The sequence below is a fragment of the Panicum virgatum genome, chromosome 5N, assembly GCF_016808335.1.
Source record: "Panicum virgatum strain AP13 chromosome 5N, P.virgatum_v5, whole genome shotgun sequence".
In the NCBI taxonomy this organism is placed as follows: domain Eukaryota; kingdom Viridiplantae; phylum Streptophyta; class Magnoliopsida; order Poales; family Poaceae; genus Panicum; species Panicum virgatum.
Genome location: NC_053149.1, coordinates 66,119,161 through 66,147,109, shown reverse-complemented (window position 1 = coordinate 66,147,109; position 27,949 = coordinate 66,119,161). Strand labels below are relative to the sequence as shown.

The window sequence follows — 27,949 nt, the reverse complement described above, 5'->3', positions numbered from 1 at the left end:
TAGGAAGGATCCAATGCACCAAACGGTGGCTGCAAGTCACTCGGCTCATGACAAGCCCTGCCAACTGACGGGTAAGATCAACGAGTCTGGCCTTGACAGCCTCAGTTTGCAGTCAGCGTCTCAGCGAGTCATGATGAACAACTCTGAAACAGAATTCAAAGATCGAAAAATGTTGTCCTAGCCGTACCTGCATTGCTTGTTTTTGTTTACTGATGAAGCGAATACTTCTTGATGCTCTGTCAATTAGTATTTAATTCGGTGCAGCACCTCTAGCCTCTAGGGCCCAGGGAGGGGAGGATGGATGCTGATTGCTGAAAAGAGGAAGGAAGGAAGGGGCGGGTTCTCTTTTGGGGGTTCTCTTCATCCAAGCAGTCACTGACTGGGCCAAGCCCAAGTGATTCCTGAGCAGCAGGTATATATATGATCCTTCTGTTCCCTCTTCTTTTTTCGAGAATACATCCCCATGCAGCAAGAAACCATGAGAGCCATTGGTCGTGTTGAACAAATACTGATGTTTCAGTGCGATATTTGGTTAGTGCTGTGAGAATCCTGAGTTTGTTGCATGCCAACGTTTTTGCTTTTGGCTTGTGCCACTGCAAAGTGCCCGGACCTTATACGGTTTGCACAAGGAGTGACACGTGCCGGATTAGACGAATTATTCGTGGTCGGCAACTTTGCCGTGGCAAATAGATAAGATTCCCCCATCCCATTTTTGGCATATGAACGGACAGAAATGGTCCAGTCCAGTAGGATGTGTTTGGGCGCTTGGATGATATGTGGTCAGAGTACGGGAATGACTATGCCCGAACAATGCATTGTAGTGTAGCAATGCCTTGTCAATTATCATTCAGGATTTCAGGCACCACCAAATAAAGATAGAAGGAAGGATCATGTATGTAGGATCATGACTTCAGGATAGCTGGGAATATTTTCCCAGATGGTGTTCCTCTTTACCTGGAATCACCAACAAATCAAGCTGCACCTGCAACTGGAATGCACAGGCTAGAATGCAGAAACCACACCATTTATCAAACAGACACTTTAGTCTACCAACATCCACCATTTCATTTCAGTTCAAGTACCCAGCAAAGGTATCAAGGGTGTTCACAGTCTTCTAAAGTTACGAAGCCGGCAAGTTCGTCAAGTATGACCTCGCCAAAATAAAACAAACGATCACAGAGGATAAGAGCAATCCTGACGGACTCATATTCTCTACCACCAGCATAAACGGCACACGTTTCAGAGACCCTTCAGAGACCCTCGGCCGCTCGTCCCAGCTGCTGACCATCATGCCTTCAGCTGGGACAGAGCTGCTCCCCGGACAGAAACCTTGTGCTGGTTTGAACTCATGGCAGGGAACACAAATCCACCTGCTCACAGTCTCCATGCCTCCTACTCTGCGGCGGTTGCTGCCTCCTCATCGCCTCTCAGCATCTCCATAGCAGCGGCAGCTGCCTCCTCATCGCGTTTCAGCTTCGCAGCTTCCTCCTCCTCAGCCAGCTTCGCCACAGCCTCCATCAGCAAGTGCATGCCCACATACTTGTCACTCTTCACCATAGCACGATCACGCTTCCTGTGGAGCTGCAGCATCTTCTTCTCGTACTTCTTCAACTCCTTCTCCCGTGCCTTCGCCGCAGTGCAGAACTGGCAGTACCAATGCCTCTTGGGCACGGAAGTGAGAGGAGGACTCAGGCAGTAGAGGTGATAGGCCTCATCACAGCCGTCACACATGATGATCTCATTGTCGTCCATGTCACAGAAACAACCCCGGCAGAGGCATGATGGGCAGTACCAGCATTGTTCGCCTGCCTGCTTATCACTAGCGATCTGTTCAGGCATCAGGCACCGGATGTGGTAGTACTTGTATATGCAAAGAGAGTGGCCACAGATCAGGAACCTCTTGCCCTTCTCTTCAGGTTCTTTACACACCTTGCAACAGCCTGCGACAGCAGTGTCCGTCAGCTTTGGAACCTGGGAGGGGGCCATAGTCCAGGCAACAACAGCTCCCTGAAATACAGCACAACATTTGGTCAGTGATGTCCATAGTACAGCTCACAGAACTGAATATGAAAATTGATCGCCAATGCACAAGGGGGTCTAAAATGGACTGATGAAAATGACAAAACATGGATGGAAACAGTACATGTAAACGTTCTTCCTGAAGAAATGTAGGTGCAAATAATGAAAGTAAGAAGAAAGGTTTGGCGATCAAAATGTGTCCCATTCTTTGTTATACTATTACTCCAACTTGGAGCTGCAAAATCAATCCATGTCATGTCCTGGAAGCTGCATCAACCAACTGGAAGTTCAGTCAAGGAACATGGTTTGTTTTGTAATCAAAACAATTGCTGATCCCATTCTAGATAAGTAAGCCACTGCGTAAGGGGAAATAAATATGGTCCATGTACTACAGTCCTCCAGATAAAATCGATCTTTATTTGATATAATCTGCTTCGACTATTGGTTGCCATAGGCCTGTTCCATTCTGAACAGCATGAACTGACTCGTGTTCATCTTTAACTCCCAATTCCCCTAATCCCCTTGCCTTTCAGCTTACAAACAACCCAACTGACCAAAAAATATCCATAGTTACCTTGCCACAAAAGAATTCCTGAGATTGGTACATTGAAACAAGGTGGATATGTATTCATATGATCCCAGCAAAACAAGCCTCCTTGTGACAGGCAACCACCTATCCAATATTGTTGGGGATTGGACCTTCGGATAGGCTCCCGCCCTCGGAAATGCCCCCTACCTCGTTTGCAGGGCTCCAACGAAGGAAGACGAGCATACCCGAAGGGCGACAGTCGCTCCCGAGATCGCCCAGACTAGGGAGCTCACCTTCGGGTGGCCGAAGGTGACGAATGGTCACTCAGAAGCACAAGCTTAAAGACCAAGACCTGCGACAAATGAAAGATCTCACCTTCGGATGGCCGAAGGTGACGAATGGTCACTCAGAAGCACAAGCTTAAAGACCAAGACTTGCTAGAAACGAAGGATCTCACCTTCGGGTGGCCGAAGGTGACGAATGGTCACTCAGAAGCACAAGTTCAAAGATCAGGACCTTCGGGACCAAGGGGATCGCCTTCGGGAACGAAGGCGACGTCTGATCGCTCGAAGACGGAACCTTCAGGGCCGTGACCTCCGAAGTACCCCGAAGGACGCGAAGACCTTCGTCGGGTGTAGGCATTCGTGTAAAACGTGAATACGTGAGAAGGTCGGATTTGTACACCTCACCTTGTAATTTTACCCCGAAACCGGCTGTAAGTGAGCTGTAAATGAGTTGGAAGGGGGCAATTTAGGAAAACCTGACCGAGGGCTAGGGGTATAAATAGCCCCCTCTCTCCACAGTGTAAAGAGTTGAATTTTCTGGTTATTATTGGAGAATTAAGTGCCTACTTTCATTGTCATTTTCATACTGTTCATACTCCCTGTTTGGGCATCTAAGAAGGTAAGATCCCAACAAATATGTCAAACAATTTGTTTCTTTGTCCATAAAAAATTCCCAATCCACCAAAAGCGACCTTCTGGTTGACACCTGGTTGACACGAGAACTTCAAGGTAAGTGATTGGAGAGTGACAATTACAACTGATAAATCTGCCAGCATCTCTGTTCTTTGATTATCCTCACCCAAAAGTACAAAATCACTCTTCAGATAATTTATCTTCATATCAGACATTCCAACATATGCACACAACAAACATTTCACACTCTGAAGCACAACAAGAACGTATTTGAAGCGAGGGTTAGTCCATTTGGGACCAAATGGCACCTCGATTTAATGGAAGTTCTTTCCAGTATTCCAACAGGTTTGATTCATTATGGAAACCATCAGGCATGGTGCTCTAATCGATCTATGGACTAACTAAATCACATCAGATACTTTCCCTCAAAAAACTAAAAACATAAACAGCATCAGATACTTCTTTTTCTGTAAAATCTTCAACCAGCATATCATACTCAGAGCTTCAACAGTTTTTAGGTCTCCCTCGTTCAGACCACAAATCCGGCTACACCTGAATTCAACTTTGCATCCCTACCTCAAACAACTCTCTGTATAAAGACAAGCATCCATAGCAAGACGAAACAAACATATTCATGCAAATCCTCAACCTAAAACACCCAGCCCGACCAGAAGCCATCTGTTTCCCCCAATAGAACCCTCTCCCTCAAAAGATTCACCGAGGGAATTGAATTTTTTGGGGAAAACGCGGCCAAAGCGGCAGGAAGTAAGGGGAATAAGTAGAAAACATGGTGTTCGGAGAGTACCTATGCCTGGTCGCACTTTGGGGAAAGATTGCTGCAGGATCTGAGTCTCGGGGGAATGCAGGAGGAAGACGGGATCCAGGGAAGATGTGCTGAGCCAAAGGGTGGGGGTATCTATATTGGATACAGCTCAACGAGGGGTGGAGTAATCCTCCTTAATTGGCCAAGGAAACGCTCCTACCTTCTCCAAAAAATCGAGGGAGGATCCTGACAAAATTCTGGCACTAGGTGAGAGTTTATTGCTGCCTTCCTTTTTTTTCTGTCTGTTTCTTTTTAATCCCCTCAAAAAGTTGTGTTTCTGTTATTACTCCTGTTAAGCACAATCTCTAAGATATTTTTTTCAAAATATTTGATTCATTCCCTGCCTACAATTTCTGACATGTTTGTCACTGCCCTGGATATATCTGTAGTTGGTCATGGTTCTGGCATATTGATAACTGAAAGAATGAAGTGATATGTTGCCCAGCTATATATTTGTGTTGCAACTCTTAAGGATGCAGTCCTATCTATTAATAGGGGCTAGCACTTGATCTCTTAGACACTAAATACTTGATGGTACAGCTTAATCTTTTATAGACTCAAGAAAACTGTAAATTTCTAGTACACTATTTTCATAGGCTGGATAAATGAACTATCCAGGTTAGTGTTACTTTTCATGGAATGTAGGGCAGTGTTGTATTAGTGTAAGTTTCCTTATCAGAGTACTTCCACTGCTCCTCTTGATTCAACTCTTCATCCCCCTCCGATGTTTGTGCCACTGGAACCTAAAACTGCAGTGTGAAAAGGTTCATCTATATATATACAAAGAAAAGAGAAACGGGAAACTTCTTGTTGTTGAACCAATTTTTTGTTTGTCTCTGAGATTTTCTTCTAGGTTTTATTTATTTCACTTTAAAAATTTTACTATATCAAGTGACCTGATGACACATTCTAATCTTGTTCATAGTTTCTTCATACATTTGGATGCAATGTTTTTTTCCCATTTCTGGTTGCAGCAGTATCTAGGACAACTTCCCACTTATCATCAAAGCAATGAATTAACAATAGAAGTTGAATGCATAATTGCATATAAATTCGTGTGATCTTGGTTCAAATCACTTAACTGCATTGTATTATCATCTTAGAAAACTGCAGTTCAAATGTTCAATATGTAATTGTGAGATGGTTTCAAACTTTTAAAATACCTTTCTCCCTTCTCTTTCACATTCTATTTTCTCTTGGTTTCTTTTATCAAGATTTGGGGTTACCTATGCTGCCAGCACCAAAAGTTAGGAAACAGACAAATGTTGAAAAAAAGGCTGAAATGGAATAGGAAAAGAAACCGAGGACAAGACCCTCTAGGATGGACTGTCACAGGTTCACAAGTTCTGTGAATGTCTATTCTTCTGGTAACTTTTAATGTCCTTGACTTTTTCCAGCTTGGCATTATCACATTCTAGGCTGTTTTCTGCTCTACGCACGTTACACGAAAGAAGCATTTTTGGCACCTCCAACCCAATAAATTAATAATATCCGCTTTGGCCATATTAGTAGCTTCACACTTCGCTTTTCCTTTTTTTTCAACATTTGTCTGTTTCCTAACTTTTGGTGAAACAGACAAATGTTGAAAAAAAAGGAAAAGCGAAGTGTGAAGCTACTAATATGGCAAAAGCGGATATTATTAATTTATTGGGTTGGAGGTGCCAAAAATGCTTCTTTCGTGTAACGTGCGTAGAGCAGGAAACAGCCTAAAATGTGATAATGCCAAGCTGGAAAAAGTTAAACACATTGTAAGTTACCAGAAGAAACATTCACAGAACTTGTGAACCTGTGACAGTCCATCCTAGAGGATCTTGTCCTCAGTTTCTTTTCCTATTCCATTTCAGCCTTTTTTGGAAGTTTACAGTTTTATCCTTCTACACCAGATTTTTAGGAAGCCATTGAACTGTGCCAAATTTTCCGATATGAGAGAATATACAGGGATATACTCAATAGAACATGTCAGGATTCACAGCCACAGCACAGCTGTCCTAATACAGCTATATTCTTTTCACATTTTTTCTGGTGTTATTTGAACTCATCACACAAAAAATATTCATAGATAAGACATTCGACCCATGGATCCTTTAATTGACATGTTAAATAGATATATCTCAACGAAATTGTAAGTAAATGAACCAGTGACATCAGTTTTACCATCCATGTAGAATTGTACACTTGACAATAACTCTTTCCTAATGTTGTTTATAGTGTTTGTCGTGTCTTATCAAAATAAGAATAGACACTTACAAAATATAGCCACTGATTAGCAATTTTGTCAAAAAGTTTAGGTACCTAATGGAAATTCCAGTAATACCGAAATGATTGTTCTTTTAGTGCTAACTCACCATTTTAGAGACAGATACATGTTCAGTTCACACTGCTAGGGCTAGCAGGGTTGAAATGTTGAAGTAAGCAATCTGCACAAACTATCATAAACGCACCAGCGCATGAACTTCACTTTCTTCACCTGAGCCAAAGAAATATTCCAGGGTGTTAATATGATGGCTTTGATACATTTGCAAGTTTTAAAGATTGAAAACATGTGGTTGTACACTTAGACCTGCAGTAGTGCAGTATGAACTATGTTAATGTCCAAATATCTGAGAAGATTACCCACAAGATCAGGTTGCATCATAAGGTCTATTCAGAGGCATGCGTTTATGCAGTGAAATGAATGGTATTCTAAGAAGAAAATCTTTGGGTTGGGTCAATACATAAAGGGATGCTCAGACTTAATTTATGGCAAGATTCTCTATGGTTTTGTTTTATTTTTTCAAGAAAAGAGTGTTTTTTTCACATAGCAATCCAGGTATAGGTCGCGAATACATTGCCACGAATAAGGAGCAAAATATAATATGTACTATCCTTTAGTTGATACAATACCTACAAATGCAATGATGATCTCCATATCATCAAAATTAGAACTACCCTAAAGAGTATCGAGTTAAAACAGTCAACCAAAAACAGAAATGCTACTAGGAAAGTGCTCCTATCATGTGCTTTTCCTCCAAAAGATTGAATAAAATCATCAGGTATTTTTGACAGATTTTAGAGTTGCAGCACTGATATATAGCATGGAAAAAATATTGCCACGTTGAATCACTTATCATGTCGCAGCTTACGCTAGTATTTTGCAGGTACAGTAATGTAGAAACCATGAAGTCCTGTCAGCTGTACCGTGGTACAACAAGCAAGACACAATGTTGCTCCACGCAGGCAGAAGATAAGAGTAACAGCTGATCTTTGCGAGGCTCATACTCAAGATACCCAATGCACCTGCTTCTATCCAGGAAAAAAGCGAAATATGAACGGCATCTTACACAAATGCATTGTAGCTGCTGATGATGCTTCCTCCAACAATCAAATTGCACATAAGTGCTGTTTCAACCACGAATGGACGAATGTGTTCCGTTTCCATCCAGTTTTCGGTGCTGTTGCGAAGTGTCAGTCTCGGTATGAACATCTCAATGGGACACGGGCGCTTCAAGAATTCCCAGACTCTTTGCAGCAGGCCTGACAAAATATGGATGAGTATCAGTGCTTGGTGCTGCCGTGAAGCTAAAATTAGGAGCCGAAGGGATGGTATTACATGGAAATGAGGGAATGAACGTCTGGACAGAGCACTGGAATCGAGAGGATAGTTTGAATTGCCACGAAAGTGAATTCGCGTGCGTTGTAGCCTGTGGGTGAGCTTACGCAAGCACAATCGGACAAGATGGATGAATACAACATTGTAAAATGTCAGGGCCAGGGGGCATCATGCACCAATGGATCAGCAAGCGTATCCGCGATTCGAGCTTCCACAACACAATTGGGTTGATCCGGTAGGGAAGGAAAGGCTGGCCAGTTAATTACCTGGATCGAGTCGGTTCCGGGGCTCCCATCCCGCGATCTCGGCAGCGAGAGGAGGCGCTGATGGATGATGGTTCTGCGTCCGCGCGCGGAGCCATGGATTCGGCGGGTCGGAACAGAGGCGCCAGCGCGGGATGGCGCGGAGAAGGCGACCCGAGGTGCGGCAGAGGGTTCAGGCCTTCAGGGGGAGGAGGGAAGGCTCTCGCCGCGAGGAAGGCAGGGTCCGGCGGGCGGTGGCTGGCGAGGCGGCGGCCGAGGGGGAGGGTGGGCCGGGGCCGCGGGCTGCCTTGGTCTGGCGCTTGGCAGCGGGTGGTGGCTGGGTGCTCGCGGTGGCAGAGGCAGCGGCCCTAGGCCAGCGGCGTTCACGGGAATGCTTGCAGCTGAGCAGTGAGCAGCTCGTCTTGAGGGTCGGATCGGCCTGCCGCGCGCATCACATCAGATCTCAGGAACAGATGCTATCCTATCCACGACGCGCCGCAGGTTTGCGGGCAACAAAGCACCACCCAGCAACGAGGTGCCGTGGCGGTTTAATTTGAGCACGTCCAGGTGTCCCGGGACGACGCTGCGATTGGTCCAGACAGAGGGTAGCAATTTGGCACACGAAATTCCTCCCGGAGAGTGTGCACCTGTGCATTGTGTCACAAGCACATCGCTTTATGCGAACCAGGGAGATTCAATCGCACAAGATCCCGCTCCTCACCTTGTCGCCAGCCATCTTTCCCGTCTCCCTCCGGCGGCTCCCACCGCCGGATCCGCCTCCCCGCCCGACTGAACGCCGCACCTTACATCCGGTCAATGACCTACCAGTTGTCAAACCACCGCCCTCGGCCAGCGGTGTCCCCGCCGTCGTCCGTTGCGTTCTGCAACCTGCCACCACCACCGTTCTTTCCTACCGCCCCACCCCCCTCTTCCAGGCCCGGTCCTGAGATTTTAGTGGCCTAGGGCGAAATTAAATTTGGAGGCTCTTAATACAAATATTCATATTATATCGTTTTGAATATTTCTACTCAAATTGATGATGTTGCTATTTTTAAAAAAAACAAAGGTAATTGGAAAGTAGCACAAAGCCTAAGGGTATACTAGATGAACACGAGGAAGCTAAGGAAGTTTACTAATTGTCTAATTGTCACGGGAACTTGGAGCTCAATGTATACAATACTAGATTGCATCCCTAACCCATGCTCAATGAGTTCACTTACCAGCTGCAATGAATGCAAAGTTCACTCTCTACCATCTACGCCTTAGCCAAGAGACGCGCCTCGCACTCGTGCATGGCGCTCGGGCGATTTTGCCTCTTGCAGCTACAGACTCGGGTTCCAATAACGCAATGGAAGATGAGGACGACGCAAGGCGTCCTGGTATTGGTAGGTTGAGGTGCCGGCGAGAATGCAGGAGGTGCGAGGGCTCTTGCTGGTGATGTTCCGATCCGTCAGGCCTAATTAACTACACATTCAATGTGATTGCAACACATACACGTAGAAGACTTGTACTCTTAGTATACACGTATTTGGAGAGGGGCCCCTTGGATTCCGGGGGCCCGGGGCAGCCGCACGGCTCGACCCCCCTCAGGACCGGGCCTGCCCTCTTCCAAGGTCTCTGGTGGCCACCAGACCCCGGTAACTCCCAATCCGAACTCCGGTCGCCGCCGGCTCAATGAGGAATGTGTTGGTGTTTTACTGGCAAGTTCACCTAAAGATACCCTAAGGTAGTATATTGTAGGCAGGGAGTCGCTAAGATCACGAACATAATGGTGCAAGCAACACAAGGTTTAGACAGGTCGAATCGTGAATAGCGTAATACTCTTTGTTCTGTTGGTTGTATTGTCTGAGATGAGTATATGGTGTATGCTTTGGACTTTGGAGGGGGTCCTTCCCCGCCCTTATATAGCCTAGTGAGATATGATATATGAAATCCTAGATCGATATCATCTTAGGAATCCTTCTGGAGTATTACTCGAGTGTTTCCATCTATACCGATTAGTTCTTGATGTACACAAGTACTTATTGCATGACGTTTGGGGATGGGACTAACTCGTACATTAGGTATCCTGTGGCTTGGATCTGACAAGCCCCTCGAGCTCTTCGTAGCCGAGCAGTGCAGGCTCGCGGGTACTCCTGAAGCCGTCTTCGAGTCCATTGAACTTCATCTTGTGCTTTTTGAATACTTTCTTGGCTGCACCGAGGCTGCATGGTGCTCTTGCTCCAGTAGTCTTGAAATCTTCAAATATCATGTCTTCATGTATGGTGTGTGATGAAAAATCACACTCGGTATGGAGTAGCCCCCAAGCCTTAAGTTAAATCGGAGAACCATTTTGAGTTTAAATTTTGTGTTCCAGCAAGCCCCTCCCCCCCCCCAACTCTAGCCAAAGCTGGCTCAACGAGGAAGAAGAAGAACAGTTGCGGCGGCCTCTGCGACGCACGCAAGTCTACTTGCGCACAATAAATAGATTTGTCGCGGTAAAGGGCCTTAAAATTTAGACTGGATAATCTAAAGGCCGAGCTCTAAAAGAACCAGGCTCATATCTTATATAATTTTAAGCTAAAAATATATCAGGGAGATTCAATCGCAGAAAACCCCGCTGTTCAGCCGTCTTCCCCGTCTCGGGTGGTGGAGCTGCCGGATCCATCGCCCCCGCTCGACTGAACTCCCCCCTGGTACGTGGTCTACCGATTGTCAAACCGCCACCCTGGCCGGCGGCGTCTCCACCACCATCCGTCGCCGCCCCCGCAACCTGCCACCACCGTCAATCTTCCCTACCACTCCCCCCCTTCTTGTAAGGTCGCCGGTGGCCACCAGACCCTGGCAACCGCCTCCCCGAACTCCGGCCGCTGTTGACTGAACGAGGAAGAGTTGCGTCCTCTGCGATGCGCGCGAGCTTACTCATGCGCGCTAGGGTTGCAAATTGGTGGCCATTAGGTGCATGTCCAACACTTTTTAGTTCAAAATTTGATACTAACTCTCCAAATTGAGATATGATTTTGGAGAATTAGTATAAAATTTGAACTAAAGAGGGTAGGAGGGGCACCTAAAGGTCACCAATTGACACCCCTAGCGCGTGCTATAAATAGATTTGCCGCGGTAAAGGATCTTACATTTTAACCTAGATAATCTAAGAGCGGGCTCTACAAGGACCGGGCTCCTATCTTATAATATTTTAAACTAAAAATACATAAGGATCAAGTTAGGGGGTCATCAATTGACACCCCTAGCGCGTGCTATAAATAGATTTGCCGCGGTAAAGGACCTTACATTTTAACCTAGATAATCTAAGAGCGGGCTCTACAAGGACCGGGCTCCTATCTTATAATATTTTAAACTAAAAATACATAAGGATCAAGTTAGATTGTGAAAAGAGCACTGGAACCATAATTCGTTACCCCCTTAACTGATGGAGCTTCTTTTTCAAGACTGAATTGGGAGCTAACATGCATCTTTGTTTCGGTGTCCAATGGAAGGTTTGGGCCTGTTCTGAGTCGTGGTCATTCCATTTGGGAGGCTTTGGCATCAAACTCCAATAAGCAACCGGAGATGGACCGTATCATCACAGTGGTACCAATTGAAGATTCAAGAGGACGATTGCTCTATTCGAGTTATTCTGGTGTCACTTAGTTGGAACATTACATATTTGTTGTTATTGAAAAACCTTTCAAGTTATTTCAGGTCTATGCTTTCAACACAACCATGCTAACCATGGAATATGATTGGGCAAGTTAATCCAGTCCAGTGAGCCCTCCATTGGAGTAGAGGCCCTGCTAGTAACGCCAATTTTTTTCCCTGTATCTTAACAGAAATAGGTAGAGTAACGTTCTTCACGGAAATTGGCAGAGTATTTTTCCTGTCTATATTTTCCACGGCTCCATTAGAGTGGCTATTTTTTATACTGGTTTGCCAAAACCTAACGCAACTCTCCTCCTTTACCCGGGCATGGGACTGGCTATGCTGAGACGACTCAGGAGAGAGAGTCTTCCAGTCAACATAGGCGGAGTTATACGGTGCTGAATGTTGGCCTATAAAAAGTCGACATGTCCAGCAACTGAGTGTAGCAGTGATGCGGATGTTGTGGTGGTTTTGCGGGCACACAAGAAGGGATAGAGTCCGGAACGAAGTTATTCGGGATAGGGTCGGGGTGGCACCAATTGAGGAGAAACTTACCCAGCATCGGCTGAGATGGTTTGGACATGTCCAACGAAGGCCTCCTGAGACGCCGGTACGTAATGAGGTTCTTGAGCGGGTCGATAATGTAAATAAGGGTAGAGGTAGATCTAAACTGACGTGGGATGAGTCGGTTAAGAAAGACCTTAAGAATTGGAATATCTCTAAAGAGATAGTTTTGGATAGTAGCGCTTGGAGACTAGCTATTAATGTGCCTGAACCTTGAACTTATTTCTTTCGGGTTTCATCTCTAGCCTAACCCAACTTGCTTGGGAAAAAAGACTATGTTGTTGTAGTATATTTTCCACGACTCAAGCAGAACCTGAAACACTTATCCCGCTTGATTCAACCCAAAGAGCATTACACAATTCTCATGAGGTGATCAAAACCTACTTGTACAAACAGAAAAGGGTATTACGGATCACTGAATGAGCATCAGTCGCACACTATGAACAATACATGCCATGACAATGATTCATAATCACAACCAATATTTGTGGTGAAAACCTGCATCCGAATTACAAATGGTCAATAATATCCTCTACACTCGGATACATGTTAGTTTCGACAATTGATGACGAACACATGGAAAAGACCATATTTTGTTACAGCAGCTGAAAAGTGCCTATAAGGGAATTAAATATCCAATAGTAATAAAAAAAATCAGTTAGGCTGTTGGTTATGACCAAGCACAGTTGGGAGGCCAAGCACGGTTTGAGTGAGCTGGCTACCAGCATTTGCCTCGTCCAAAGGCTTGGAAGGCTTTTGCTTCTCGTTCCCATGCTGCAAGGGAGCCTTTGGTATGTTGGCTTGTGTATCTACAGTATCATATTCGGGCTTCCTTTTTTTCTTCTTCATCTCGCCAGCATTTCTGTTGCTGTCATCAGGAATTGCACTAGAGCTTGTCTCGCGAACCCTTTCATAACTTTTCAATGCCTGGTTCTGTCCATAATCAGGTGCAGGGTATATCATGGGATTTGTTATGGGTGGTTGTGCTACCTGTGGGACAACACTTTGCATTACACCAGGGTAGCCCTCTTGCAGTTTAGCTGATGCAGCCAGCCTCTTCCGCTTCATTCTCTCTTCGTTGCGAACCTAGATTAGTTAAAAGGGAAAAATTTGAGCAACAGAATGGTACAATATATAAAGTGAGCCTATATAATTCTAGTCTTGCATCTGCTTCAACTTTTTAATAAATGTGACAATGTGACAATATGTGCATATTAAAAAAATGGGAAAAATAATATTTTTAGTAATGACCTTATGCTGGTTGTATAATAATCTTTTCCGATCCTTTGATCTACAAATGGCATCTTTGATTCCAACATTGTCCATGTAGCCTTGCGGCCACAGCTCTGCAAGCTGGTGTAACATTTTCAGCATGGTCAGACGATTGCAGATGCACTTGAGATCAATACTGTATGTCCATATACAAAAATAATAACTCCAATCCTTTTTTGGAGTTAAATGTTGCAGATAATTGCAACCAATTTGGAGAGAGGGAAAAATGGACCATTACAAAAAGCACCAAGCGGGGGGCAGGACATTTTACAAAACCGGTATTTTAACCCCTACCTACAATAATTTTTACATCAAAAGCAATCCCTTACAACATAAAACAAGTAAAACTAACCAGTTCACATATTATGATCTACAATCCACATAAACGTCTAGGTAAAAAATTACATCCAAGAAAGCTAGAGAAATAATGGAATAATAATTCTTCCACTTAAGATAAACAATAACAGCCCATGATATAAATTGGGAGAGCAAGAAGCATAACATTTAGTTTTTGTAAAGACATTATTAACTGCAAACCAAAGTCCATTTATTGAGTTGTCACCTTATCTATGATAGCACAACTAATTTTCCAGATCAGATTTATTTAGCAGATTAAAGAAAAACACAAGCCAAAAAGGACAAGGGAAAAACATGATAATGACAAGTTTTCATAAATGAAAATGAGCAAGCTTTCACCAAAATTGGAATAAGGATCAAGTCAGCTAGTCAAAAAGAGAGCCAGATTCAGATTCCAAAGAAACTTTTTAAAGGAAACAAACATAAGAAACAAGTTAAAGCTTCAGGATCATACCTCAACATATAACTTCCTGCTTTGAGGGCCCTTATCTTCATCCATACCCTGACAAGGAATACAATAGGATCCTGTTCAAGCCACTTTGGTTCTATAGAAACTCATCTACATGTTTCACTAATAATAATTGCATCGAACAATCAAGAATCAAATATACAAATATGTAATTATATCTTCACCAACTTGCAAATGATAAAGTTCACAAAAGCTGATGAATGTTTCCTAGGTGCTGAAGCCTCCAGAAAGAAAAAAAAAATAGATTTATACCTCAACATACAGATCATACAGATCACATATCCTATCCTCCAATGCAGCATCCATAACAGACTTCCCTTTTAAAGCTCTTCTTTCATCATTAGCAACCTGAAAATCATCAGCTGAACCATCCTGCTGTTCATTGACCTGGTACCATGTTAATAATGGTACATATATCATCCGACACAACGAATAAGAGAAAAGTAATTAACAAGAGCTAAAACATCAAGAGGCTAGAAGGAAGTCTCACACTTTGTTACCAAGTATATCTTTACCTTTGACTTTGCAGCCACACGTGTTTTGATCATTTCGTTGATCTCCATTTTTATACGCTGAAACCGGTCAGCCTTCTCCAGTTTAGCAGATAGACCCGATTCTACCATTTCTTTCATGTTTCTCTGTTAAAAATTGCATTAGTTAGAGATGGAAGCAGACATGCACAAGGTTAATAAAATTGACGTAGACATGTAGTTTGACTGTTTGAGTGAATCGTCATCGTACAGCACCAATAAACCACAACAAAAGCATCCTCAGAAACTAGAAAGTGATGGTCTAATTGCAATTGGATATTCTGGCTAGCTTACATTTTATCCGTTGCTTAGTTGCTCTTCTTGTTTCGCGTTATCTTAGGGCCTGTTTGGTAGAGCTCCATCTGGTTCTGATTCTCTAAGGGAGCTAATTCTCTAAGAGAAGTGATTCTGTGGCTGAAAGTGATTCTCTTTGATTCTCTAGCATAAACTCTTAATATCAGGATGGAGAATCACTCCACAGAATCAAGAGAAGCTACTTTTTTTCAGCTCCCAGCCTCTTAGTTCATTACACATAATCACTTTCACTTCACAGAATCAGCAGAGAATCACTTCTCTATGAAAAATTGTTTGGCAGAGCTCCTGCTGGATTCATTAAAGAATCAGCTCTGGGAGCTCTGCCAAATGCACCTTTATATTGACCTCACAGATCAGCATTGGTTATGGTATTTGAGTATTTACCGGATGATGATCACTTATCTCAGATTACCATAATCTTTTTTTAGAACAGAGATTACCAAAATCTTTTGCAACATAAAAGAAGTTATTACAGATAAACATTTGATGGTATGTCCTGGCATGATTGATCTTCTTTTTAATACGCACTCTATTGGAAGTGATCATTTCTAAAATGTACAATTAGTTTAACCAAAAAAATGACATTCAAGCTATATTGTAATTTTTGCTAACATATACTAAGATGAACATAATGTGAGTATTCAAAAAATCTTTAGGTAACTTTTCAAATTTGAAAATAAAAAATGAAGAATTAAACACAAAGAGGCAGCCAACCAGTGCCATACAATACCATGAAGTCAAGTCCAAGATAAGTTTACTAGCTTCCATCACTAACCTTCAGTGTCCTGCGCTGCACAAGGTGCCCAACTATGCCCATAAGGCGGTCCATCAACTCATGTTCTTGGATCTTCCCTTGATTTGCCTACACCACACAACAGTATTTATGGACAGCTAAAGTAACCACAAAGTAGTGAGAGAGGATTCTGCATTGTAAGTTTGAGTAAGAAATTGAAATACAAGAGATTCGTATTTGGTACAAATAAAAAAATGCGCTAAATGGATATTGCAATTAACAGAACTGACACAAGATTTTGAAGAACGGCCACTTGGTCAATAATTTTAGAGAAAGCAAAGCTGAAAAAGCCAAAGCATACATATCTGGTATGCAACCATAACTTTCAAAGTTCAGACAGGGTATTCACGGTTAAAAATGAAGTAAATTTGGACATGGCGGTACATACCGATAACCTTGCAACCTTGGCAAGCTTTTGCTTTACTTCTTGAGGCAAACGTCTTTTAACTGCTGCCTGACCATTTGGATCTACCTCATTAATATCAATCGTTGGTGGTCTATCTGCAAGGAGAATTTCAAGCATCTCAAATTATTTCCAACACTACTTTGTCCACAGAAAGGCTCCAGCACATCAGGGGAATACTGTAACTCACATTCAGCAACAATCTTCTGGAGATCCCGAATAGCTCGCTCAAGCCTGGTGCCTTTGGGTTTCGTACCTGAACCCTCCCTACCAACAACAGGGTTCTGAAAACAACAGAAAGTGTTGAGTTACAATATATAAAATATTTGGTGATACAGGTAACAAGAATGTGACTATGAGAAATGGGTTGAAGGCTTAATCTTGTGTCCACATCGAGAACAGGACTCTTACCACTGTTTGTGTAGAATAGACAGCAGTACCCATAGCCATGACAGGATATTCACTTGTTCCATACTTCTCTTTGCGATAGATTCTATTTGATGGATCTTGATTTACCCCGCTTGCCTTTCTTTGTTGGAAATCAAGTTGCACTGAAGTACCTTTATCCCTGTAAGCTGAATAAGCATAATCATATGTCTCGCTGGTTTTTGACTTATGTGCATAATCAACAGGTAGTGCTGCAGCTTTATGCTTTTCCAAGTCTCTTAGCTCCAAAGGAGCAAGCGAAGCATCCTTACTGATCTTAGCACGCGCTGTAGCATCAGCAGCAACGGAGAAATCAGAAGATTTTCTTTTAGGGGCTCCTCCAGGACCACTGGTTTTGCTCTTCACCACTCTGTTGTCCTCATGGTATTGACCATATGAACCTACGGTGCTACTAGCTAATTGCTTCCCTGACTGCACAGTACCTCTTCCAAAGGATTTCCCAGGCACATCACCAATATTGAAATAATCAACTGGAGCATGCTGATTAGTCTCAAGATAAGTACTTGCTGAGTCCTTTCTTCTTCTTTTTTTTGGAGCAACATTTGCCGATGCGCCAAGTTCACTGCAAAAGAGGGTCAAATTGATGAATATTTCATTGGTGGCTTGGTGCTGCCATCGACATAGAAATGCAGGTGTACAAGTAAGCATTTAATGATGTTATTTTTGATCCATTGCTTTGATTAAACTGACGTAAATCACCCATGCTAACATCTATAAAAGCCATGTGCAGACTGCAGAGTAACCATTTGTTATTCTCATTTTTGTTGTGACGATTATGAGTTTATTCTCAATGCGAATGGCATTTTATGTCAGCTAGCACAGCATGTATATCGAAAGCTAAAAATAAGTACTAATTGTGCCAATCAGAAAAGAATCCATATGCATTAGGCAGAAGGGTGTAAAGCATAAATGTTATTTGCATCCCTATTTACTCCAAATTAAAATATCGGAGGAAACTTACATCTGTTCCAGCTTTCCTTTGTTCACAAAATACCCATCGTGCTTACTTTTCAAATTATCAACTTCAAAATATTCATCCTGCAAAGAGGAAAACATGAAGTAAATTAGTAATACAAAAGAAGATTCATTCTCAAGAGACGTAAAAAAGTTAACGGTGCAAAGAAACATGTTTTAGCATATCTCACGAAAAGCATTGTAAATATACTTATATACAAGATGACTAAATCACATTACAGTATCTGTTTAAACTGAACCATTATATATTAAAAAAGGTAGGCAGTTCAGTATGGTAGAAATATTTAGATGCACCTTTTTCAATTTGCAGACATAAGCTCAGGTTTTGATTTGTCAGATACACAATCAAATATTCTATTAGATCTCAAGTAGCAATGCCATATAAGAGTAAATAATAAGATTTCCCCTACCAATAAGCAGAGAGTTCAGAAGGGTAGAACAGAGGGCTAGGGTAAATGTCATAAATAGATGGGTACATCAAGCAATATTATTTAATGCAACCTGCATAGTAACTATAGGACATACAAGATCAAGTCCTTTGAGGTGTCAGATTTAATGAGCATAAAGCTGACCCAGAAGCAATAAAGACAAATTCATCTAGAAATAAGAACAAAAGTTTGAATAACTAACCAACTCAGCATCATCAATAAACGAATCCTCAGTGTCATACTGATCATCATCTGGTACATCGTCCAGATCTTCTTCGTCACTACTATGTTTGCCCTGGCAATTCATAATATTGAGTCAAAAAGAGCATGCATAGTGAACCCGAGATAAAACTAAGCCCGGTGTGTACTACCATGTAAAGGCGCTCAATTTTTTCAATGACTGCATTAAACCGATTTGGCTGTGTTGGATCCTTTGGGTCGTTTTCTGCAGGATGTGCCTGATACAAATCATAAACAAAATGTTAAGTGCAGGACTTCTTGAATGCCAAACAATTCGTTAGATTGTAAACGTAGAAGCCAAAATTTATCACACTTTTCACAGTGAATATTGAGAACATCGTTTCAAGAATGGTTATGTTATGGCATGAATATATAACATGTACAACAATGTGTAAGGATGAGATTTAACTAATTTGGGCACAGAATGGTTCTAGCTCAGTGACTTTCAAGGTTTTGGCAGATTACAAGAGAAAAGTAGTAGTCAAATTCCAGAACACCAGAAACAGATATTAGCAACAATACTTGGAACATCTCTGCAAAAGCACATCTGCACATGTACCTAATAAAAGATACTAGTTTAACCAGAACAGCAGAATGAAACCACCCTGGGTACATAAATCAACAACTGGCTTTAATTAAGAATATGATTGTTGTTGTCATAGGGATCACTACAAACAGGTTAACTAAAGGTATATAGCTTTTGTGCCCTTTACCATCTTTAGCTAGCATCTCTTACGAGGGATGACCTGTTGCTATCTACCAAACACGAAAGAGCCTTTGCGTTTCATGCTCCAGATCTAACCATCAGGTCGAGAGAATCCTTCTATTTTCATCTACTCGTCGAAAAGTTAATAAGCAGAGCACAAATTACAGCAACACAGCGGGTAACCCAACCAACACGCAACAACCGCAACAGCACTGCTTACCGCACCAGATGGGCCCGCATGTGCGGCGAACGCCGGCTCCGCCGCCACCGCCGGTGCCGGTGCCGGTGCCGCTTGCCCGGCCTCCTTAAGGAGCTTCTTCCACGATACGATGGTTGTCTCCCCGGGCCGCAGCTCCACCGTGAACAGCTGCCTCCGGCACGCCGCCACAGCTTCAGGGACCGCGGCCGCAGTGGCGGGCGGCTGCTGCGGAGCGAGAGCGGGCGGTGCCGCGGCAGCGGCAGGGACCGCCGCCGTCGCCGCCGGAACCCTAGCTGCTGCGGCGGCAGGGGCAGTGGCGGAGGAGGAGGGGGCGGCCACGGGGTCTTCCATGGCGAGACTGGGAGAATTTGGAATTCGAGAGGTCACGGCATTAGATCGAGGGGGCTAGGGTTTTGAGGACGTGGGCTGGAGAGGGGAGTGGGGAGTGGAGGCGGAGGAGGTGGGCTCCGGGGTCCGAAGAAGAAGGGGTGGGGGTGCATGAAAACGCCCTCGGTTTTGGTCGAGGCGGAAGGGGGTGGGGGGCGTCGCGCGCGCCGGATTGGATGAGCTGACCGCCGTGGATTTCTCGTCGCCGTTGGCTTGGCTCCTCGTCTCGCCGCCGCGAACCCCATCCTCGCTTGCTTTTTCGGAACGGGCGCGCGGATGGGCTGTGGATCTGTGGTTGGTGGTGACTTGGGCCCATTACGGGTTTGTCTCTTCTTTTTTTTGGGAACCATTACGGGTTTGTCTCGCACAGAGGCACAACGCGCGATTTTGCGTTTTTTTTCATTTTTATATTAAAAAAAACAAAATTTCAAAAATATATGTCGAATAGGAAAATTTTCAAAAATAGGTGTCTGTCGCCCCTCTAATGGGCGACAGGGTGCCTGTCGCCCATCCAGTTGGCGACATGACCTAAATATAAAAAAATTTACATTTAGGTCCTGGCGTCCAGGGCGCATTAAACAGTAAATTTGTAAAATCGATATAAAATATTATAAAAATACAAACTCAATTATTCTGGATTCTATGAAACAATATCTACAACTTTTGTTACATAAAGTTTTTCATTTGATCAATGTATCTTGCTCTATTTTAAATATCAGTTTAATACACTTTTATTTAAATCTCAAGATCCATCCTTTGGATGCATGTCATCTTTGGCCAGAGTGTTGCATATGGTGAGCATAGGCTTGTACAAAATTGGTAGGCCCATAAAATATTTCTAGAATAAGTTTTTAAATTAGATCTTGCAATATGTCTAGTTTAAATGGGTTATTTATCCATGCTGCTATACTGAGTATTAGAAGCCATAACTTTTACAGTACCATTATTTTATTTCCTAAGAGCTATAAAAAAGTTTGGTAAATTTTAGATAAGCACAACTAGACCAAATGAATTATTTTAGATTTTCCTAGGTACAAGAACTATTTTTATTGATTTAGATACATTGATGAAAAACTTTATGTAACAAAAGTTGTAGATATTGTTTCATAGAATCAAGAACAGTTGAGTTTGTATTTTTCCGATTTTTCTACAATTTTATATCAATTTTACAAGTTCACTGTTTAATGCGCCCTGGGCGCCAGGACTTAAATGTAAAAATTTTTATATTTAGGTCATGTCGCTAACTGGATGGGTGACAGGCACCCATTTTTTAAAAAATTCTCTATTCGACAAATATTTTTGAAATTTTGTTTTTTTTTAATATAAAAATGAAAAAAAGCCACGATTTTCGCATGTTTAGCGGGCCGGCAGCGGATGGACAACGCACGCATGGTGGCAGTTGCGGCCCAATATATATATTTGAACTCGCACGGCACAAAAGTCCACGAGTTGTTCAATCCGGGTAGTTTTTAAAAAAATAATATCTATATTTTTATTGAAAGACAAAAATTGGGCTATTTGAAATAGTGAACCCACCGGACAATAGGTAACCTAAACTGTGTTAAATAATAAATAGAGGAATTCATCTTGTCGCCCCTTCACAAGTCGATTATTTTGTGCTGAACGGACAGGCGTTAGCAAACCATTTCCATTTGTGCCAAATTTAAAAACAGAAAACATGCCCAATTATCTTGTAATAAGTAAAAAATTGGAACGATTTCTATTAACTCCTCGAGTTTTACGGGGGTAATTTTTGTAAATGGATCGAATACGGACGAATATTGAGTTGGATACGAATAGTATTAGTTTTTTACGAATAAGATTATACTGGATATCGATATTAAAAAATATAAAATTTAGTATTCAGATATGGATTGGTTACGAATATTGAATATCAAAAATCGGATATGAATGAATAAAACTCCCAAACCAAATCGAATTTGAATACGGTCTTGAAATAACCATACCATTTACTTCCCTTCTATGGTACCAAAATCTAATGGATCATTTGTTCCCTTTATTTATTTATTTAAAAGATCCATTTAAGCTTTACGAAATCGGACATAGTTTTGAAGAAGACTTTCGTTTTCCAACGAGTTTTTTTTAAAGCACCCAAGAACACTGGAGAATCATGTAAGAATTTGGGCGGCCACGCTGACCGGACTCAACGCAGATAAAGCTGTCGTAGTAGTCTCAAAACGCGTCATACTGAGACACACGCACACCTCCACACACACGCACGCACATCCACACACAGGTCTCAGCACCGGTGCGACACCAACGTTGCGGTCACGGGGGATCGAACGCTGGCTGCCAGCCTCGCAACCAACAGGGTTTATCGATCCCAAATGAAAACACCAACAGCTTCGATGAACATCTACACCTACACTACCCTAGGTAGAAAAAACGACGACAAGACACGACACACAAGTACACAACTCCTTTTATAATCGCATCAAGCCCCTTCTCCCCTGCTTTCGGCTTTGCCTTCAACTGCAATCGGACAGAGAGGTAAGCCAAGTTGCCCAGCGGACGCAAAGCATACAGTGCACTTGCCGTTTCCGGCGCGCGCCTCTGAACGAACCCGAAAGCCCCTCATCACCATTCCTCTTCCTGCCATGGCGATCCCCTTTACTACTCCACCCCCACGCCCACCACCGCCCCTCCCAACCAAACCACACCGGCACCACTAACAACCGGGCGGCTCCAGGCTCCAGTTCAGGAAGGGGGAGAAGAGGCGAGCCTTTCTTGGGAGGTTGCCGGTCCCGGAGCAGGAAGGATGGGGCGCGGCAAGATCGAGATCAAGCGGATCGAGAACTCCACCAATCGCCAGGTAACCTTCTCCAAGCGCCGTAACGGGATCCTCAAGAAGGCGCGGGAGATCAGCGTGCTCTGCGACGCCGAGGTCGGCGTCGTCATCTTCTCCAGCGCCGGCAAGCTCTACGACTTCTGCTCCCCCAAGACATCGTGCGTGCCGTTACCTACTCCCTGTTTTTATTCCTCTGTCTGGCTATCCTCTCACGCCGCCTTGGTACTATGTTCCTCTAGTTTATGCTGGACGGGAGAAAGATCCTATTTTTTTAGTCGGCTGCTTTCTACTTTTGTTGGATACTGTTGTAGTTTCCACTACTGCGCTGGACTATGCAATTTTTACTTGTTTGATTGAGGTTGTGGAAGAGACAGTGCAACTAGGTGAAAGATATTCGGGATCATTACCAGTGCTGCTGCTTTTCTTAGCTATTTGCCCTGAACAAACCTGTGTAGTGGAGGTTTACAGGTTTTATTTTTAGTTTTTACTTGATTGGTTTCTTGTCCGTGGAAAGTATATTTTCGCTTGTAGGTAAAGCACCACCACTTAATAAAATCTTTATGAATTGCGGTATTTTGATTAGCTTAGTTTCTGCTGAACCAATACATGTAGCAATATCCATGCCTGTATTTTTTCAGAGTTGCTATTCATGCCTGTATCTTAAACCAATTCTGGCAGAGCTCCTGCCCTTTTCGTTAGAAAAAAGCAATATTCATGACTGCATATGATATATTTTTGGTCTGACATAGGCTATCAAAAATCTTGGAGAAGTACCAAACCAATTCTGGAAAGATACTATGGGATGAGAAACACAAGGTAACCTTTGATTTCCAGACAGGATGAGAATAGAACTAGCCTTCTAGAATTAGTTAAGCACATTGACTGACCATTTTTTTGAAAGGGTAATTGACTGACCATTGGTGAGCACATGAAACATTTCAGAGCCTTAGCGCTGAGATTGATCGTATAAAGAAAGAGAACGATACCATGCAGATTGAGCTCAGGTAATGCTTAAACTAGAATAATTTGTGTTTTCTTTTTTAGGATCATCCCCTCTTAGTTTCAACTTGATGTTTATGGAGAATGTGATCCCTCGCTAAACACTTCAGCTAGAACAGATTGTATTTTACTTTTGGGGAATTCCCCTCTTCATTTTCATGTTGATATTTATGCAGAATGTGATATCCTCTTGTTATGGCATAGGCACCTGAAAGGTGAGGATCTGAACTCGCTGCAACCCAAAGAGCTGATCATGATTGAGGAGGCACTTGATAATGGGCTGACAAACCTGAACGAGAAACTTGTAATAAATCTGCTTAATTAGCTGATCTCAATGTGGTTAATGTCATATTACCATCATTAGAATAAATTGTTTGTTTTGTTGATGCAGATGGAGCACTGGGAATTGCATATGAGAAACGTATGAGCTTAATCTCACTATGGACCCCCTATATTATGATCTTTTTTTTGAACATGTGGTTGTTTTCACTTTTCAGTTCCTGCCCTCACCCATTATCTTATTGGTTCATTGTAGAATAAGATGCTGGAAGATGAGAACAAGCTGCTGGCCTTCAAGTTGGTAAGTTTCCTTGACTCCTTGTAGGATTACATTTCACTCGTTTAATTTGTACTTTAAAAGGCTGGGTTCTCTCACTCTTACTTGAAAATATAATATTTAAATTTAACACTATCTTGGACTTTTTTCCTCGAATACTATCATTTCACTAGAGAACTATCTTGGACTTTCTATGTTTAAATTGTGTGTACTGGCTACAGTCTTCAGAGGTCAAATTGATCCACAGATTAATAAAAAAACGTGGTTATTGATTGGGGATCTATTAAGGTTGAAAGCAAAGAGAATTCATGCAACTACAGTTATAATGAAAATTAAGCACCGTCCTGTAAAACCACCAATTGTCCAACTACAGTATTGTCATCCATCTACTGAATTTTGTTTGCTTCCTACTGATCAGTGTCACCAAGCTTCCTATATTGAGTTGGTGGAATGCAAAAGATCAGTCAATTTATTTTGGGTTTCAAATGCTACGCAGGATGTTTGATAGAAAACTTATATGCAGCTATGCTCTACTAGTTAGTCAGTGAGCTAATTCTGATATAGAAACTAACCTAAGCCGCTGTTTTTCTTGCTTCCAGCACCAGCAAGATATTGCTCTGAGCGGTAGCATGAGAGATCTTGAACTGGGGTACCATCCTGACACGGACTTTGCGGCCCAGTTGCCAATCACATTCCGCGTGCAGCCAAGCCATCCCAACTTGCAGGAGAACAATTAAGCTGCTGAATCCTCCATTCCACTTGCCGTTTCATATCAAGATTTCACCCACCACTACTGGCTTGTATGTCCTCGCGGCTTGCCAACTGTATCTCTTCTTTCCGGTATGTTTGGAAGGACATATAATGTGTGTTAGTTGCATGATGTGCTGATGCTGTCGATCCATAGCACACGCTCTCAATAACTTGGTATTGTATGATTGTGGTTGTGTAATCAGCTAATCACTGGATTTGTCGGATGGTAAACAGTTTCAGTGCATAAAACGATGTTGTAATATTTGTGTTTATGGCATCTATTTGACATTTCAGTTTAAGATACACAATTCATGTACATCAGGTGAGGGCTATACATCACCCTGAAATCCAGTTAACCAGCACATGTAGCATAGCATGTGAAGTTGTGAATACAACTCATCCATATAGAGTGTGTGTGACCGCGACCTGAAACTTCAGCCGCCTTGCATCACCTGAGCATGTCGCCGAAGTCCACGAATGGACTGCTCAGAATCGACGAGGCGCTGAAATTGCTTTCGCCTTCGTCGAACGCAATCCTCTGGCCGAACGGCTGCGGGCGGTCCGGCAGGTCGGGCACGTCCATGTCCCCCTCCAGCATCCTCAGCGCCTCCGGCATGGTCGGGCGGCACGCCACCGTGACGTGCGCGCACAGGATCCCGACAAGCACGAACCTCTCCATGGCCACCACGACGGTGCTCGGCTCCCTCCGCAGCGCCTCGGCGAGCACCTCCCTCGGCCGGCCGGCCTTCACGTGCGTCCACGCCCAGTCGGTGATGAGCACGACGCCGGACGGGTCGGCCAGGTCGAGCGCGCGGCGGCCGCTCAGGACCTCGTCACCTCGAGCACCAGCACGCCGAAGCTGTACACGTCGCTCTTCTCGGTGAGCTGCCCGTAGAGCGCGTACTCCGGCGAGAGGTAGCCGTGCGTGCCGGCGACGTGCGTCGTGAGGTGCGACTGGCCCTCGCGGCTCCGGCGGGCGAGGCCGAAGTCCGCCACGCGCGCGCGCATGTCCGCGTCCAGGAGGATGTTGGTGGCCTTGATGTCGCCGTGGTAGATCCCCGGCTTGACGCCGTAGTGCAGGTACTCGAGGCCCCTGCCCACGTCCAGGATCACGGTCCGACGCTGCGCCCAGGAGAACGCCGGCCGCCGCCTGACCTCGCCGTCGGCGAAGATGTACTGATCCAGCGAGCCTTTGGGCATGTAGTCGTACACGAGGAACATCTGCTTGCCTTCGTCGGGGTCGTCGTCTGCAATGCAGCACCCGCGCAGCGGCACCAGGTTCCGGTGCCGGAGGAGGCTGATGATCTCCACTTCGTTGGTGAACTCCTCGTCCCCGCCCTCCACCTCCGGGTCGAGCATCTTCTTGACGGCGACCACGGTGCCGTCCGCGAGCACGCCGCGGTACACGACGCCGAACCCGCCGCGGCCGATGAGGTTACGCTCGGCGAAACCGCCGGTCGCCTTGGCCAGCTCGCAGATGTCGAACATCACGGAGCCGGTGTTTGGCCGCGGGCATGACCGCCGCGACTCTGAGATTTGGATGCTCCTCCTCTTGATGTCATCCTGGCGCCTCCTCCAGAGAAGCAGAGCTACGAGGGAGGCAAGCAGCAGGACGATGGCAATCGGGATGGTGGCGGCTACTGCGATGTTGGTGTGGCTGGTGGAGCTGGATGTAGACGACGACGTCGGGCGAGGGGTGGAGAGAGCGAGGCCGAGGGCGCAGCTGGCAGTGGCGGGGGAGTCTGGGCCGTCGGAGCTGGAGATCCCGGCCGCGTAGAGCACGGTGAGGTAGAAGCAGCTCTGGGACTTGGAGCTGTTGCCGGCGGCGGCGGTGAGCCGAGCCGACGCGCCGATGCCGGCGTTGAGGCAGCGCGTGCAGAGCGACAGCGAGGTGATGTCGGCGCCGCAGGAGGCGTTGAGCCCGGCGACGGACGCGCCGCCCGCGACCTCGGCGTACTCCGCGGCGGTGGTGACCCCGGCGCAGTAGTCCGGGGTGATGGCGAACTGGGACGGCACCGGGAAGCAGGCCGGCACGAGGGATCCCGGCAGCGAGAGCGGCGGCGCCGCGAGCGCGGCGGAGAAGGCGCGGAGGCAGGCCGCCGACGCCGCCGCGGACGGGAGGCGGAAGCGGCCCGTGGCGCGGAGCCGCGCCGCGAGGCCGACCCCGAGCACCGTCATGCAGCAGGCGGTCCTGTTGGCCACCGGCGGCGCGCACGGCGAGTGGTCCCAGGGGAGCGTGGCCACGTAGCCCAGGTCGAGCGGGCACGCCGCCGCCGTGGAGTTGGCGTCGTCGGCCCCGGCCGCCGGCGGGCGCGGCGTGAGGACGAGGAGGAGGATGGCGAGACGCCCCCACGCTGCCGTCATTCCGGTGAACGGACGGAGACGAGGAGCAGCACCGCCCGCGCGCTCCGAGCGGAAGAGAACGAACCCGATGCAAAGCGAAAGGCGAGCCGGAGTGGAGTGGAGCGGCGATGCAAAGGAAGGAAGGAAGGAAGGAGCACCCCGTGCCTGGCGCTGTTTTTTTTAAGAGGAGCGTTGGTGGAGAGCGGATCTCCCGTGGGACCGACCTGTCAGTGCGGTACGGGGCGGGCGGGGCGGCGCGGCATTGTGCATTTGGGCTGGTGTTGGTAGAGGAAGAAGAAGGGAAGGCCGCCATGGAAACACTGTGTGGGCGTGCCGTTTCTCTGCTCCAACCTCGTATAACGAACGAATCTGACCCCGGGTCGGGATCCTGCCGCCGTGACCGCTCGTGTCGTGTGGGTGGCTGTGGCAGCGGAGACACCTGGCGACTCGACCATCAGAGCAATCCGTTGACCAACGGCGCCGGGCTTCGCCTTCACGAGCTTGCGCTGCATTCCTGGTCATCTGGCTACGGGGCACTAGGCGCTAGCTGCGCCAGGTAAGGCCTTCTCCAGTGGTGGTACCGGTTGTAAAGAAAACATCAGCCACGTACATCACACCCTGGGCTTGTGGTCCCTACAATCTAATCAGCCATCATAAAATTGTGGTCCCT

General features: G+C 45.0%; 3 protein-coding genes and 1 pseudogene across 34 annotated transcripts; 1 reads left to right on the top strand and 3 right to left on the bottom strand.

Annotated features, from left to right (window-relative positions):
* Positions 1–1,040: 1,040 nt before the first annotated feature.
* Positions 1,041–8,610, bottom strand: LOC120672537 (PHD finger protein EHD3-like). 28 transcript variants are annotated; one of them, XM_039952982.1, is made up of 7 exons: positions 8,144–8,610; positions 7,609–7,801; positions 6,634–6,755; positions 4,271–5,037; positions 2,594–3,538; positions 2,144–2,286; positions 1,041–2,007 (listed from the first exon to the last, which is right to left on the bottom strand). In XM_039952982.1, the coding sequence occupies exons 6-7, from the start codon at positions 2,222–2,224 to the stop codon at positions 1,393–1,395; spliced, it is 696 nt and encodes a 231-aa protein (XP_039808916.1). In that variant the 5' UTR covers positions 2,225–2,286; positions 2,594–3,538; positions 4,271–5,037; positions 6,634–6,755; positions 7,609–7,801; positions 8,144–8,610; the 3' UTR covers positions 1,041–1,392. The 28 variants fall into 28 exon arrangements, with proteins under 28 accessions (XP_039808916.1, XP_039808925.1, XP_039808920.1 ...); XM_039952991.1 differs by having other exon boundaries at positions 2,842–3,538; XM_039952986.1 differs by having other exon boundaries at positions 2,144–2,900; positions 3,006–3,538.
* A 4,107-nt stretch (positions 8,611–12,717) lies between these two features.
* LOC120672910 (ubinuclein-1-like) lies at positions 12,718–20,078 on the bottom strand. 5 transcript variants are annotated; one of them, XM_039953529.1, is made up of 14 exons: positions 19,457–19,972; positions 18,662–18,748; positions 18,493–18,585; positions 17,849–17,925; positions 17,139–17,449; positions 16,852–17,015; positions 16,631–16,724; positions 16,426–16,538; positions 16,020–16,106; positions 14,915–15,037; positions 14,652–14,786; positions 14,385–14,432; positions 13,553–13,654; positions 12,718–13,387 (listed from the first exon to the last, which is right to left on the bottom strand). In XM_039953529.1, exons 1-14 carry the CDS (start codon positions 19,784–19,786, stop codon positions 12,956–12,958), a joined length of 2,196 nt encoding a protein of 731 aa, XP_039809463.1. In that variant the 5' UTR covers positions 19,787–19,972; the 3' UTR covers positions 12,718–12,955. The 5 variants fall into 5 exon arrangements, with proteins under 5 accessions (XP_039809463.1, XP_039809460.1, XP_039809461.1 ...); XM_039953526.1 differs by having other exon boundaries at positions 16,852–17,449; positions 19,457–20,078; XM_039953527.1 differs by having other exon boundaries at positions 14,652–14,774; positions 16,852–17,449; positions 19,457–20,048.
* A 2,207-nt stretch (positions 20,079–22,285) lies between these two features.
* LOC120675560 (MADS-box transcription factor 2-like) lies at positions 22,286–25,239 on the top strand. The gene is made up of 7 exons (XM_039956756.1): positions 22,286–22,789; positions 23,381–23,447; positions 23,574–23,635; positions 23,835–23,934; positions 24,022–24,051; positions 24,166–24,210; positions 24,786–25,239. The coding sequence occupies exons 1-7, from the start codon at positions 22,602–22,604 to the stop codon at positions 24,921–24,923; spliced, it is 630 nt and encodes a 209-aa protein (XP_039812690.1). The 5' UTR covers positions 22,286–22,601; the 3' UTR covers positions 24,924–25,239.
* Positions 25,177–27,510, bottom strand: LOC120675559 (annotated as a pseudogene).
* Positions 27,511–27,949: the final 439 nt, after the last annotated feature.

Excerpts from the sequence above, each read along its gene's own strand:
- LOC120672537 (XM_039952977.1), bottom strand. The coding sequence starts at position 2,224 with ATGGGACACATTTTGATCGCCAAACCTTTCTTCTTACTTTCATTATTT. Across the intron at positions 2,008-2,143 it reads TTCAGGAAGAACGTTTACAT|GGAGCTGTTGTTGCCTGGAC; the intron begins GTACTGTTTCCA and ends GCTGTATTTCAG.
- LOC120672910 (XM_039953526.1), bottom strand. The coding sequence starts at position 19,786 with ATGGAAGACCCCGTGGCCGCCCCCTCCTCCTCCGCCACTGCCCCTGCC. Across the intron at positions 18,749-19,456 it reads ATGCGGGCCCATCTGGTGCG|GCACATCCTGCAGAAAACGA; the intron begins GTAAGCAGTGCT and ends GATTTGTATCAG. Across the intron at positions 18,586-18,661 it reads AAATTGAGCGCCTTTACATG|GGCAAACATAGTAGTGACGA; the intron begins GTAGTACACACC and ends ATGAATTGCCAG.
- LOC120675560 (XM_039956756.1), top strand. The coding sequence starts at position 22,602 with ATGGGGCGCGGCAAGATCGAGATCAAGCGGATCGAGAACTCCACCAAT. Across the intron at positions 23,935-24,021 it reads CAAACCTGAACGAGAAACTT|ATGGAGCACTGGGAATTGCA; the intron begins GTAATAAATCTG and ends TTGTTGATGCAG. Across the intron at positions 24,211-24,785 it reads AGCTGCTGGCCTTCAAGTTG|CACCAGCAAGATATTGCTCT; the intron begins GTAAGTTTCCTT and ends TCTTGCTTCCAG.